Source organism: Kogia breviceps, chromosome 5 (assembly GCF_026419965.1).
Source record: "Kogia breviceps isolate mKogBre1 chromosome 5, mKogBre1 haplotype 1, whole genome shotgun sequence".
Taxonomy (NCBI): Eukaryota; Metazoa; Chordata; class Mammalia; order Artiodactyla; family Physeteridae; genus Kogia; species Kogia breviceps.
The window spans coordinates 132220733-132234120 of NC_081314.1; the positions used below are offsets into that span (position 1 = coordinate 132220733).

Genomic DNA, 13388 nt, shown 5'->3' on the forward strand with positions numbered 1-13388 from the left:
AGGGAGGTCACTGACATGGAGACTAAGAGTGGTCATTTAGAGGATCATGAATATGGCAGTATCTGTGACTTATCGTGAAGTTTAGAAGGACTCACAGTACCTCACACCCATTCTTGAGGATGGAGTGGAGTCGGGGAGGGAGCCAGCAAAGTCTGCTACCTTGAGAAGCAGGTGCCCAGAAGCTAATGCAACTTGGAAAATCCCAGTGGTCGGTACTGGGGGTGGTGGGGAATGAACTAAGCTGATGTGAGTGTGCAAAGTGGAAGGCATAACAGGGGACGCAGGATTTCTAGTCTTGATGGGAGATTGGTCTCTCAGGCAGCATAAATGAGCTGAGGGAAGGAAGGAAACGTGAAAGCTGATAAGAGCAGATATCATCACAGCTGCGGTAACAACAGCCAAAATGAAGGCAGGGTACCTTGTATGGGGGAATCTGGAGTTAAATAGCAGCATCTTCTATTTCTACAGATATTACCCCCTGGTAAGGACAAGCCCAGAGTTCAAGGGAAGGGCAGAGAAGAGTGTTTAACTAGCCTCAGGTATCTACCTATCTGTCTACCAGATTCCTAGAGAAGAGGGATTAGTGACAGGAGAATTGGGTGTGGTACGTATTTTAGCCATCAGTATTACACAGACATATACTTATTCATCATAATTCATATTTGTCCTATGGATCTGATTCTTGAGGTGTCATTTGCCTTTCTGGCTACCTAAACAGCAGCCCCCAATAGCAGAGGTCTTGACTTGGACCTCAGCAGAAACTACATTACTAGGGTCTGTTAGGCCAACCATGACAATGACCCATGTTCTACAGTCTCTGTCCATGCTTCTGGATACATCTAGGTAACACAAAAAACATGGAGCTCTTCTGGATTAGGGACCAAGGGATACAGGTATACTTATTCCTAAAACAATTATCATGTGTCCTCAACCTGCCAGATGCTGTGTGAAGTGCTGACAGTGTGGTGAATAAATACAATAAGATCTGATCCTGACCCTTAAGAAACATCATGATCTAGTGAGCAAAACAAGACATGTCAAGAAGGAAGCAGATTGAACAGATTGCTGAGGGAGTTCAGAAGAGGAATTGCCAAGCTCTCCTTGGGGGAATCAATAAAGGTGTTTCAAAGGAGCTCACTGGACGTTGAGGGATGAAAAGGAGTCTGACAGTGTTAGAGGAAGGGTATTCAAAAAAGAAAAGACTCGTGAATATATCAGGGGTGGGAAAAGGCAGGGTCTGATTTGGAAATGACAACATCTTTCTTGTGGCTGGAGAACAGGATAGACACGGTGGAGGATGAACAGGGGAAGCTGCAAAGGTAGCCTGGGTCCAGAGTTCCAAGATAGGGAACTTATCCTGGTAAATATGAGATAAGAAGAAGAGAAAGGAAAGGAAAGATGGAGCACATTGGAGATTGAGGGGAATAGATGCTCAGAAGAGTCGTTGTGGAGAATGGAGATGGAAGCTGATTAGAGATAGTGATGCTTTAAATTCAACTCTATTAATTAGAATCATTGCGTGAATTATTTATATGCTTTGAGACTTCTTTCCTTCATCAATAGCATTAGGAATTTGGACCAGGTGGTTTTGGGGTTTGTTCCAGCTACACACATGTTGAGGTTAAGGGAAAACACTTCAATTTATAGATGGAGAAATTAAAGCTCAGGGGTCATTAGTGTCCAAAATCAGAAGCTTGAGACTGGTGGAGCTGCGATTCAAACCTATATCTAAACACTCCAATTCCTGAACTTACTTCACCAAGGTGCTGTTAAATCATCACCTGTGTTTCCCCCGACATTACTCTTATCTTTTACATTCATAATCTCTACTTGGGCAAGCAAATTCCTTTGTTGTAATAAATAACACAGTCTTTCTCTCTGTGGTATATTTGGTGAAACTCAATAATCTAGAGGCACAGTAAAATACGAAATGCGCTGAGAAAGAGATTCCAGAAAGCAAGAAACTGTAAGTGATGGATAAGAAAACTGGTGACATCATTAACTTGCCTGTCTCTCACCTGCCGTATCAGATCAGTCACTGTAAGTCACTGACTCCATCTCCCAAATGTCTCATGTAGGTGTCCTCTCTTTCTTGTTCCTTCCATTGTTCCTTCCTGCCTGGACTATCACCTAAGGCTTCTAAATGGTCCTTTCGTCTCCTGTGACTTCCCTACCTATATGCTGCAGTCAATTACCTTTTAGAGCCCAGATCTTAGAGGATTCCTTCATTCCTGCAAAGCTTAAAAGGTATGCCAACCTCAGTCTGGCATTTAAAACCTTGCACGATGCAACCCAGGTTTCCTTGTCAGCTTTAACTGCACCTTCATGATCCATTTTGTCCACTATTTCCTGCATATCTCCCCAACTTTTTTGGCCCAAACTTTAGCCCAAATATTCCTCCTGCTAGAAAGGATTAATTTACTCACATCCACTTCTTTTTAACACTTATTGACTCGACCCCTGCCTCTCTATTTCTAATGCCACTGCTTTAGTTTAGACCATCTTGAGTCTCTCCTTGAAGATTACCGAAATAGTCTGTAAAGGCTCCCGCAGGCTCTAGCCCAACTACTTAGGCCAGAAGGCTCATTCAAGAACACATCTCTGATCACTGCTGTTTTCCTTCTGATGCTCTTTCCTAGACTCCCACTGAATTTAATTTATAATTTAAACTCTTTATGTTACCGACTGAATCATGTTCCCTGCCACTGTCTAAATTCATGTATTGAAGCCTTAATCCCCAATGTGACTATATTTGGAGATTGGGTCTATCAGGAGGTAATTAAGGTTAAATTAATCATAAGGATGGGGCCCTGATCTAATAGGATCAGTGTCCTTTTAAGAAGAGATGCCAGAAAACTCTCTCTTACCCCTGCCCCCTCAAACACACCATGTAAGCACAAAGTGAGATGGTAACAGTCTACAAGCCAGGAAGAGAGTTCTCACCAGAAAGCAAATAGGCTGAAACCTAGATCTTAAACTTCCCAGTCTCCAGAATTGAGAAAGTAAGTTTCTGTTATCTATGGAGTTTTGCGATGGTGGCCCAAGAAGACTAATACACATGGCATAGAATGTCTTCTATAAGCTGGTTGTTATCATCTTCTCTAGACTAATCTATCACCTTTCCACTCTCATACCATCTGTCCTATCACACCTAAACCCCTATATTTCCCAGAATTACCATGCTGCCTCTGGGCCACTGCACTATTAGTTTGGTGTGTCTGCAATGCCTATTTCCTCCTTATAGATCTGGTTAATTCTCCTCTTTCTTCCAAATTAAACTCAGATGGGTTAGGTTACCTTTTAATGTACTTCCATGACATTTAATGACCACATTTATTACAAAATTCATCACACTGTATAACAATTATTCATTTCCTTGTCTGTTCCCTAGAATAGGTTCTTTGGAAAGGGGCTACTTTTCAAACCTCTTCATCCCTCTTTGCCTATTAGAAACATATTGAATGTTTGAATAAATTTGCTGTAATATTTTTATTTTAGAGACCACTAGACAGGACGAACTTCCCTCTCAGCCATCTGTCAGCTGTTACGCTGAGAAGTTTATGTCTGTTTCTCTTTGTATGAATGTCCTTATCTGTCAACTTATGATAATGTCACTACGGTTGTAGACTGTTGAAAGGATTAATTATAAAATGGTTTATGACTATGGATAGCATCTTATGAAATGCTCAATAAAAGTTGGTTGAATCCAAATCAAATCTGTCCATCCTTCGAGGACCAATTCAATTCTACATTTACAATGAAGCCTGTATAAAGATACAGAGACAGAATTGATTCTGCCTTCCTCTTTCCTTTCTAAGCCTTTATTTATAGCTTAGTTACAGCATTTATTAGAATTTTCCTAACATTAGACTGATTTATGCATATATCTGCTTCCTCTCCCCTTGTGATAAGCTGGGCTGGGCAGGGACCAGGTATTTTCCATCTTGCTGCTTTCAGCTCCCTAAATGAGTGTCTCATACTTAGGAGATGCCCAGAGGCATGTGCTGAAAGTGAGGAAGACAACAGTGAAATATGTCCTGTCTGCTGTGGTTTACTGTCTCTCATCTAATAGACTTCAGATTTTATGTAATATTCGTCACAATTAATTTAGATGTAATTTACTTATAACATTATATTAGTTTCAGGTGTACAACATAATGATTCAATATATGTATATATTGCAACCTCATCATCACAGTAAGTCTAGTTAACATCCATCACACACATAATTACAATACTTTATTCTGGTGATGCAAACTTTTAAGACCTACTCTCAGCAATTTTTAATTCACAATTTATTTTTAAAATGTCAACTTGAACTGCTGAATCTGCTCCCAGTCTTCCCATTTCTAAGACATTTATCCCTCTATTGGTTAGAATTGACCTATCGGCTATGATTCCTTGATAAGGGTTTGCTTTTGAATTTAAATGGGATTTGGACTCAAATATGTGATTGAATTAGTTGATCCAGTCTACAAGCAAATAAGAAAAAGCACATCCGTTTCCTTCTTCCAAGCTTCCAGTCTTCCTCTAGGGCCCCTTATTGTCATAACCTTGCAAGGAGCCAGCTGTTAATTCTGGGTGGAGTCACCACCACAGCATTATAAGGCAGAATGCAGATTGGAGTTTGGGACTGACATGTACACACTGCTATATTTAAAATACATAGCCTACAGTATAGCACAGGGAACTCTGTTCAGTACTCTGTAATGGCCTAAATGGGAAAAGAATTTGAAAAACAATAGATACATGTATATGTATAACTGAATCACTTTGCTATACACCTGAAACTAACACAACATTGTTAATCAATTATACTCCAATATAAAATAAAAATTAAAAAAAATAAGGCAGAATATAGAAGTGAGGTGTTAGCTGACACACAGTTGCCTGTTAACTGGCACACTGATGATTAATGAAAATGAATGAACCTTTTCTATTATATAGTCTCTTAGCTGGTTCAATTTCAATCCAATGCTTCCAAGCCATGAAAAAGTAAAGCTTTCATTAATGTTGTGCAGGGGTGAGGGAATGTTAAACAGACGAGGTCAGGCATATTCAGGGTGGTATGGTCATAGACAGGGAATGTTAAACAATTTCTCACTTTTTTTCTCAAGCAGGTAGGTGTTTTGTTTCTAAAGGAGAGTGCATCATCTCCAAAATGGATTTAGGAGTGTGCCTTTAAGGAAACTATCTTAAAAGAAAAGAAGAAGCCAGAAACCAGAAAAGGATTCTGGAAAGCAAACATAAATCCTGGGGAGATCAGATTTCTACTGTTTGATGGCAGAAGAGGTATGAACTCCAGTGTAAGTGCCACTCTGAAATGAAAATGGCTCTTCTTGCAAAAAAGTTACTGGTGCTAAATTTCCCTAATTAGGACAGCGCCTTGTGCTGGGGTACAGTCCTGACAGTGAAGCCTGTCAGTTTGATAAATGAATTACTAGCACTATTCTGCTGATTCCTAGACATAACGCTCAAGGTGCCCTCGGCTAGTCAACAGGGGTGGAAAACATATCCTCACACATTTGCTTCATGCCTGAAAAACAAGCAATTTAGGAGAAGACATCTGGATACAGAATTTGAACAGTGCTCAGAGCCCATCAAAACATGGATTTCATGGCTTGGCGTCTGGCTGCTAAGCAACATACCTCTTACATTCAAAACAGAGATGTAAAAGTAGATCCTGGTGCCAACTCCGGGTATTTCTCATTGAAAAAAAAAAAAAAAATAGCCATGAAAGTTTTTCTTTAGGTCCTAGATATCTGATTTCCATGAAACTGAAGATCTCATATCATTTCTCCTCTAGCCCTCTTGGTTTCCACATTCTGAAGTATTAGGTGGAGATTAACATTATATTTTAAAGTACTCTCAAATGAATGCTACATGAGTCTTGTAATATTTTTCTCAGCCCCCTAATTAATTGTGCTTTTAAAATTAGGTGCATACATTCATAGGAATATGCTCTTCAAATATTTGGTTCTCATCAAGTTAGATGTATATAACAGAGGGCCAACCACAAACTAAATGAGATTTACTTTGCTAAAAGTATGCTTCTGCTTGGCAAGGAGGCCAGGGAGGGCCCATGTAAAATATTTTCCATGTGTAGACTAGTTTGGAAAATGAATGTTCTTATAATACTTATTAAAACTAAGATAGATGTTAATTTATTTCCCCCTTGCTTTATCTATTTAAAGGTACTGATATATTTCAAAGTTTGGAAAACAGGAATTGTTAACTACCCAAACAAAAAACCAATCCAGAAAAAGCAACAAACAGATCATTTTGAATTACTGACTAGTTTTTCTTTTTTCTAAGAAGTAATTAGGAAAATTATGGGGCAGGAAATAGGGAGTATTGGGGTCTTCTATTAATGTTTATGGAATGTGCATTTTTATTCAAAAATGAAAGTGAACCATGAAAATGTTCAAAGTGAACACTTTGCAGTAGCATGCCTACAAAAGTACTTTTTCTTCAGTCTTTGGAGAACTTCCTTCCATAAACTCTCTGAAGCCTCCTTCTTGGCAGCCCCTAGTGATGTAGCAAAGCAAGAAATCCAGACATGGAAAGTTGTGTACCAAAAAAAAAAAAAAAAGACTTGGAAACCAAATAAGAAAGGGATAGTTTTACAGGAGAACTTCACTTCATATGGAAGGCTACAAAAATGAATGTTCTTCCGTTTTAAAGATTAATGTTGTGCAGAAAAATTAAAGGATGGTTTCCAGGAGATCACTTCATGAAGAGAAAGGTTTTCCATTGCGCAAAGCACTGTGCATTGCCCACTTCTCCCTCAACTGCTGCCCTCTGGCATCTTTATTTACATGTGGTTTACATCTGTGTCCACCCCGTGAACCACAAGTGTTTCTCCACTCCAAATTTATCAACACTTTTCCTTCATACCAGAGGTGCCTTAGTAAAAATAGGAGAATTAGGTGGTGGAGCTATGTGATTCTGAAACCTCCTGCAAGCCATCATTGAATTTACTGTCCTAATTCTGGTCGTTCCCTTTGTACCATGATTTTGCATAATATTTCAAAGCTTCTAATCCTTCCCTCTATCCTGGATGGATCTCAAACACTTAAAGAATGAGCTTTCAAAGTCCATTCTTACCAGGCATCTGACAGCATGACTCAAAACCGCCAATCAGAGTACAGCTGTGAAAACTGAGGCTCAAAGCACTGAGCAAAACAAGCTCAAAACCAGTCTAGACTCTGTATCTGAATGTCACACTTTTGTGGCGGTCTACATAGATATTGTGTTCCTCCCAGAACCTCTGGGCCTATAAAGATCAGTATTTTTTCCCTTCCTGTAACCCCCTTCCTTAAAAGAGGGAAATCCTGGGAAAACATTCCTTCATGTGTTGACTCTTTGCCCAGATCTTTCCCCACTGGGGCTTCAGAAACATTCATCCAAAACCCAAACATGCAAGCTGGATGTGACCCTTGACTGGCAGCTGTGGAGCACAGAGCAGTTCTTGCCGTGCATTGGAGGACTCGGCAAAGGAGTTGCTAAGGAACCTCACAAGATTGGGTTTCTATATCCTCCTGGCCATCCCCAATCCCTTCCATCCAAGGAAGCAAGATTCCACCAAGCTGGACATGTAAGAACTCCATTAGGAAGCCAGATTGGAAAACAAGTCCTTCCTTTGGAAAGTCTTCCCTTGACTTATGTCTTCAAAGGGGTTCAAGTAAGAAGGTGTGGACATTTACAAAGGAAGATAGTGGATAAATGTGACTACAGTGAATGAATCATCAGCCCTTTCCATTAGGTTAGACAAAGTTTTGGGTTCATTGGAAAGTAGATGATCCCTGATTCCAAAGACAAACTTGCTTTCCCCCTTTTCTCATTTAACGATGCACATTTTCCCAGGCATTTTAGCTCCATTTTCCCATATTGACGCATCTATGACTGCGTATCTCAGACTGGAGACATCCTGCCTGTTTGACTGATTGTGTAAGCAGGTCTTGGTCATTTAAGGCTTGAATTGCTCCGGCTCTATCCCGAATACAGGAGCAGAGTTGGAGGCTGGCTGGGTTTCCTGCAACAAGCAGGGAAGCAAACCCGTGGGGGCAGGCGGTTTGTGGGAGAAACAAGGCTGTCTACAAGGCTGTCCCGTTGACCTACCTCCTTACTCGGGGCTTGAACCACTCCCCCAGGCGGGACCTACCTCCCGAGTAAACAGGATGGCCGCGTCGTAGTGTTCCTCGTGGTCGTCTCCCAGCTGGTTGTGCTGGTGCTGCCATTTGCAAAAGCTCTTGAGCGTGGCGGCCGCGTTCTTGCTCACTTCCAGGCTCTTGTCTTTGTCGCCCAGCACCACCACCTTCACCACGACCAGGCGGATGTGGTTCTCGATGCTGGCGTGACTGTACAGCTTGTTGGCGATGGAGGCCAGGGTCAGGAGGTAATGCTGCAGGCCCTGGCCGTACATCCGCGCCATGGACGCGTCGGCCACCAGGAGCAGCTCCACCTGGCGGGCCCGGGAGATGGAGCGGCGCCGCCGCCGCCACCACGTCTGTGGTCTCTGACTCCCATCGGACCAGGGAGTTGACTGGTCCGGGAGCTGCGGGGCCAGCGCCCAGCGTCGGTCCGGGCTGCTGTGCGCCGGGGGGCGCTCACGGGGCCCTGGCGGGGACGTGGGGGTCTCGCAGCTGGTACGAGGCGTCAGGGCCTCAAAGCTGAAGCCCTCGCGGGTGTAGACGTGCAGGATCCGCGCGGACCCGTCCCCGTACACGCGCCCGGCCTCCGCCTCCGCCCAGGGCGCGCGCAGCAGCGGCTTCAGGGTGTAGCGCGCGTGCTTGACCGCGAAGAAGCCGTCGAGACCGCCGCAGAGGTCAAAGACAGCCAGAGAGCGGGGGCTGCCGTCCACCGTGCCCCGGTAGAAGCAGTGGCCCCGGTGGCGCCGGGTCGCGTTCGGCCCGCCTCCTGCGGGCACAAAGCCAGCGGCGCCCACCGAACCATCCCGCTCTAGGTCCAGGAGGAACCTCCGGCCGCCCGCGTAGACCAGGTAGCCCACCTTGCCGCCGCCCGAGTAGAGCTGGTCGATGTTCTGCACAAGCCCGCGGCTCCTGCGCTGCGGCGCCAGGGGGTGAGGGTGGCCGGCCGGCTCCTGCGCCTCCTCCCCCTGCCGCCGGCTGGGCTGGGCGGCCGCCGCAGCAGCCCGAGGCTGCCCGGCTTTATCCTGGGCAGGTGCCGCGGCGGGCCCGGCCGCGACCGGGGGCAGGCGGAGCGCGCACAGCAGCAGGGACGCCCACCCGAGCAGCATAGTGCGCTGCCCGCGGGGAGGGGCTGCGCGACGGGGACTTTACGGGGATTTGTTATTCGCTCTGGAAGTTACCGGGGCGGGAGGTGGGGACACACATACACTTGCTTGCAAGGTTGAGTCAAGTGTCGGAGGGAGGGGGACCCGGCAGCAGCGCCAGCCTGTCCCGGCCGCGATGCCAGCGTGCGAACTTTTCTTTGTTGGTTTGGAAAATGTTTGGATTCGTGCTCCCGAAAGAGGAGGGAAAAAAAAAAAAAAAAAAAAAGAATAAAAGAAAAAGAAAAAGAAGCCGGGTTGTGGAGATTCAGCAAATACGAGAAAAGGGGGAAAACCCCAATCCAACCCCAGCCAGGATTGGGGCACCGAGAAAAGTAAGGAAGGTGCCGCGCACCAGGCGGGCAACTGGTGCGTGCTGGCTCCAGCCCCCTTGCTGCTCCGGACCCGCCGGCAGTAGGGGTTCCAAGCTCCGGAGCCCGCTTCCTTTCTTATTTTGTGGATTTCCTTGACTCTACTGGAACCGGGAGGAAGGGAAGAAAGAGAAGAAAAAAAGCCATAAAAATTAAAGCAGAAATGCAAGGGGCGGCCTGCGGCGAGCCAGCGAAGCTGCGCGTCCGTGTCCCTTCGGGTGCAGTGTCTTCCTGCCCGCCGGCATCCCCAGTCGGCCGCTGCGAGCGCGGAGAGCAGCGCGAGCGCTGTGAAGATGCGAGGAGGTGGAACAATGAATTTATAGCGGCATGCCATCCTGCAATGGCAATTTCAACAATTCGTCACTGCAAGCTGCCTCTTAAAGGGAGAGCTTTCCCCACCACTCCCACCCTTCCTGGTCCGCGCCTAATCAGATGGGGGAGGGCGGGCCTGGGGGTGATCGAGGAAAGGGCGACCGCGGAGGAGGAAGGGACCCGGTGAGGTGGAAGGAGTGGGGAGGGGGGGGGGGAGGGAGCAAGGGCGAGGGGGAGAAAAGTATTTGAGTAAGAAAAACAGAAGATTTCTTTGGCCTCATTTAAAGCCACAGCGGCTGGGGTTTGTCTGATATTTCACAACCAATCGGGGTTGGCTAACCTCGGCTTACCTCATCTCCTGACGGGGTGTTTTGGTATGTTTTTAAAGTTACTGAGACGTTTCAAGTCTCTCTCTGCCCCCTTTTCTCCTGCTTTTCTTTCCCTCGGTAGGAAGTTCCTGCCGCACGTTTTTGCCCTGTGCACTCCGGTGCGCTGTGGCCTCGTAGACCTTGCAACCGCATGCATCAGCCAAGGGCTTTCAGCTTCCCGTGTGCCCCCTCGCCCCGCTCTCCCGGTACCGGTTTCCTCCCTCCGCATCCCTCGGACTCTTCGCTCCCGTTCTTGGACGCACGCTAGGTTCGGGCTTCGGGTGACTAACTTTTCCCAGCCACCAGCAGAGTGGCCGGGCAGGCGGAGAGCCGCGGGCGCTTCTTGGCGCGTCGCTGCGCCCCGAGGGCTGCGTGTCCCCGGGACAGGGCCGCGGGAGGCCTGGGAACCCCGGGCCTTTGTGTGCGAGCCGCGGGCTCCCCCCTTTCTCAAGCGCGCCTTTCATCCGCGCCCACGATCGGTCACTTAATCCCGGATGACTGGAACTTCCTTTGCTTTGCTTTAAGGAGGCAAGGGCGGGAGGGGGGGAGAGTTAACTCTTGAAGGGAATTGCGCTCATTTTTATTTTCCTCCCCATAAGGTTAGGAAAAAAAAATGTGCCCACACTTTTCTCTTATTCCTTCGTCTGAAATGATATTTAAATGATAAATACCCATATATGTATTTATTTCTCCTAAAACAACCACCACCACCCTTGGCCCTGACCTACTATCATTCTCAGAAATTCCTTTTAGGTGAAAAAGACTTTTGGGGGGAGGAAGGGCGCAGGTTAGTGTTTATTAGTATCTGAGTGGTATTGTTACTGCTACTTGGTTTCTCTCTCCTCTTTCTTTCCTCAAATTATCAACTCTAGTAGAAAAGAAGGAAAATCCGACTTTCTAACCACTACTGATAATGGTTAGAAGGTCTACTGGAGGGACAAAAGCACCTTCCTTCCCCATTATTCCAAGACTAATTAATGAATACATCAGTGAAAAATGAATCTCCTATATAGTTAGCACATTTCTGTCTTTCTACCTTTGTTTAATTCACAGAGATGCATGCCAAGGATAGCAGGGGCACCTCTGTGCTCTCCAAGCTGCTGGTGGTTTCGTGTATCTTTGTTAAGAGATCTGATGACTGTTTCAGGGAATCGGGAGGGTCCTGAACTGGCCCGAGGTCCTCCAAGTGGCAGCGATGAACCCGGGAATCCCAGAACTGCCCAGCAGTGATGCCTATTGCACCGTCTGGAGTCACCTGGAAGGAGGGGTGAAGCGTGTTTTGAGAGTTAGTTCTCACTTAGCAATGAGATCATTGGGGTTCTCGGACCACCCAATAACTTCTAGTGGATTCTGAAATACCTCAAGATCTGGGAGGAAGTTCTATGGCTGAAGGCCATTGCCTTTTAATTCCACGACCCCTCAGTCTCTCAGTGGTCAGCTGTCCAAGGCCAATAATACCAGTTGAATATTTTGAGGAACCAGAGACATTCAGAACCAGGAAATAAAGGAGAACCTAGTTCCTGGAGTCTTCCTGTTCCCCCCCAGTAGCCTTCAAGTTTGTGCTGGCCATTCTCTCGTCAGTGGTCATTGCCTGTGCCTTTAGATAGGATGTTATTGTTATTATTACCAATTTCAGTAAAAAGTAGCCCAATATTCTTCACTAAATACCATCTCTAAAACAACTTGGATTCATTCATTGTAACCCTTTCATCATTGTTAATCTCAAAGGATCATTTTGATAGAGAAGCAGATGGCAGTGGTGTAAATTAATTAATTAAAATTATTTGAATTCACAGATTTCATATTTAGCATTTAAGGAAATTCCAAATGAATTTTCTTCTTAGTGAATGAACATCTTTCTCCTCTCTCAGAAACACTGCATTTCTCACATGAATCATGCCTTTGAATTTTATGCCTTCGATTTTAATTACATAATGATATTTGTACTCAGGGAGGTTATTCAAATTTTTAGAAATATGTTGAAGAACAAGATAGATACAGATAAAGCTCCAAACGTGAATATCAAGTACTAAATATAAATATAACCACATATTCACAAGGACAGGAACTAATACAGCTTATAAATTTCATGAGTAAATTCTTACATATTCAGAACATTTCTAATTGGTTATAACCTTTTTCTTTTTCTGTGAAAGTAACTTGGGCACTTTAGGAAGTTCGTTTGGTAACACTTTAAAAATATTACCCTTGTGAATTAGGGTGAATATTCTACAAATGTTCCAGAAAAATCAATGTTTGTCACTCCAATAATATACTTTGCACTGGCTAAAAGTAGCCCGTGTTTTTATTTTCTTTTTCAAAAAGAAAAAGAACATGTATGAGGAATCATGTTTAAGGGGACAATTTGCTACTTCGTTATTTCATTATTCCAACTGACTGTTACTTGTGCATATTTAATGAGAAGTTTCCACTGCATTTCTAGAGTATATGACCACACCTGATGTGTAATTTTACATTGCCCCCACGGAAGAGAGACTTTCTACTCCAGAATGTTACAAGTTGGAAATTATCTTAGAGATTATCTACGAGTTGAGACCAAAGTGAGTTGCCTGGGAGTCAGAAGTACACTAGTGGCCAGTTCTCCTGCAACCTAAGTTCCTTCCCCCAGTTTTGATGGGCAATCCACAACCTCTCTTAAAATCCACCCAGGGTAACAAATATCTTTCGAGGGCCCACTGCAAAGTGCTCTGGAGGTTCTCTGGAGACATATAAAAATGAATAAGGCATGATTAATGTTCAAAGTTGCTGACAGTTCAGAGATGGAGCCAACTGTACCAAGAGGTACTTGGAATGCAAACTGGAAAATGCACATAGAGAGGGGAAAAAAGCAAGAGAACAACTTCTGCAGGTGCTTTGAGCTGTGTATTTCCAGTACAGCGTCAATTCATAGGATGTGTATGTCCTTGTAAGTAGTATTTTCTCAAATTTCCATTTGCTAAAGTGTCATTTCCTCCCCTTCCCCCATCTATTATTTTAATGCTAAAAGTGAGGAAGTAACTGACAATAAAATATTCCCCTCCAGTC

The 13388-nt window shown here is 44.8% G+C and overlaps 1 protein-coding gene and 1 long non-coding RNA gene across 2 annotated transcripts in view; both read right to left on the reverse strand.

Moving 5' to 3' along the window:
* The window catches only part of ADAMTS5 (ADAM metallopeptidase with thrombospondin type 1 motif 5), a 49551-nt gene extending 40065 nt beyond the window's left edge, over positions 1 to 9486 (reverse strand). The window contains exon 1 of the mRNA XM_059064831.2: positions 8165 to 9486. Within this exon, the coding sequence (XP_058920814.1) occupies positions 8165 to 9259 (1095 nt within the window). The 5' untranslated portion in view covers positions 9260 to 9486. The remainder of the gene's footprint in view (positions 1 to 8164) is intronic.
* An 82-nt stretch (positions 9487 to 9568) lies between these two features.
* LOC136794275 (uncharacterized) lies at positions 9569 to 10820 on the reverse strand. Its single transcript, XR_010840823.1, has 2 exons — positions 10326 to 10820; positions 9569 to 9998 (listed from the first exon to the last, which is right to left on the reverse strand). It is a non-coding gene; the product is annotated as an uncharacterized lncRNA (long non-coding RNA).
* Between the last annotated feature and the right edge of the window lie 2568 nt (positions 10821 to 13388).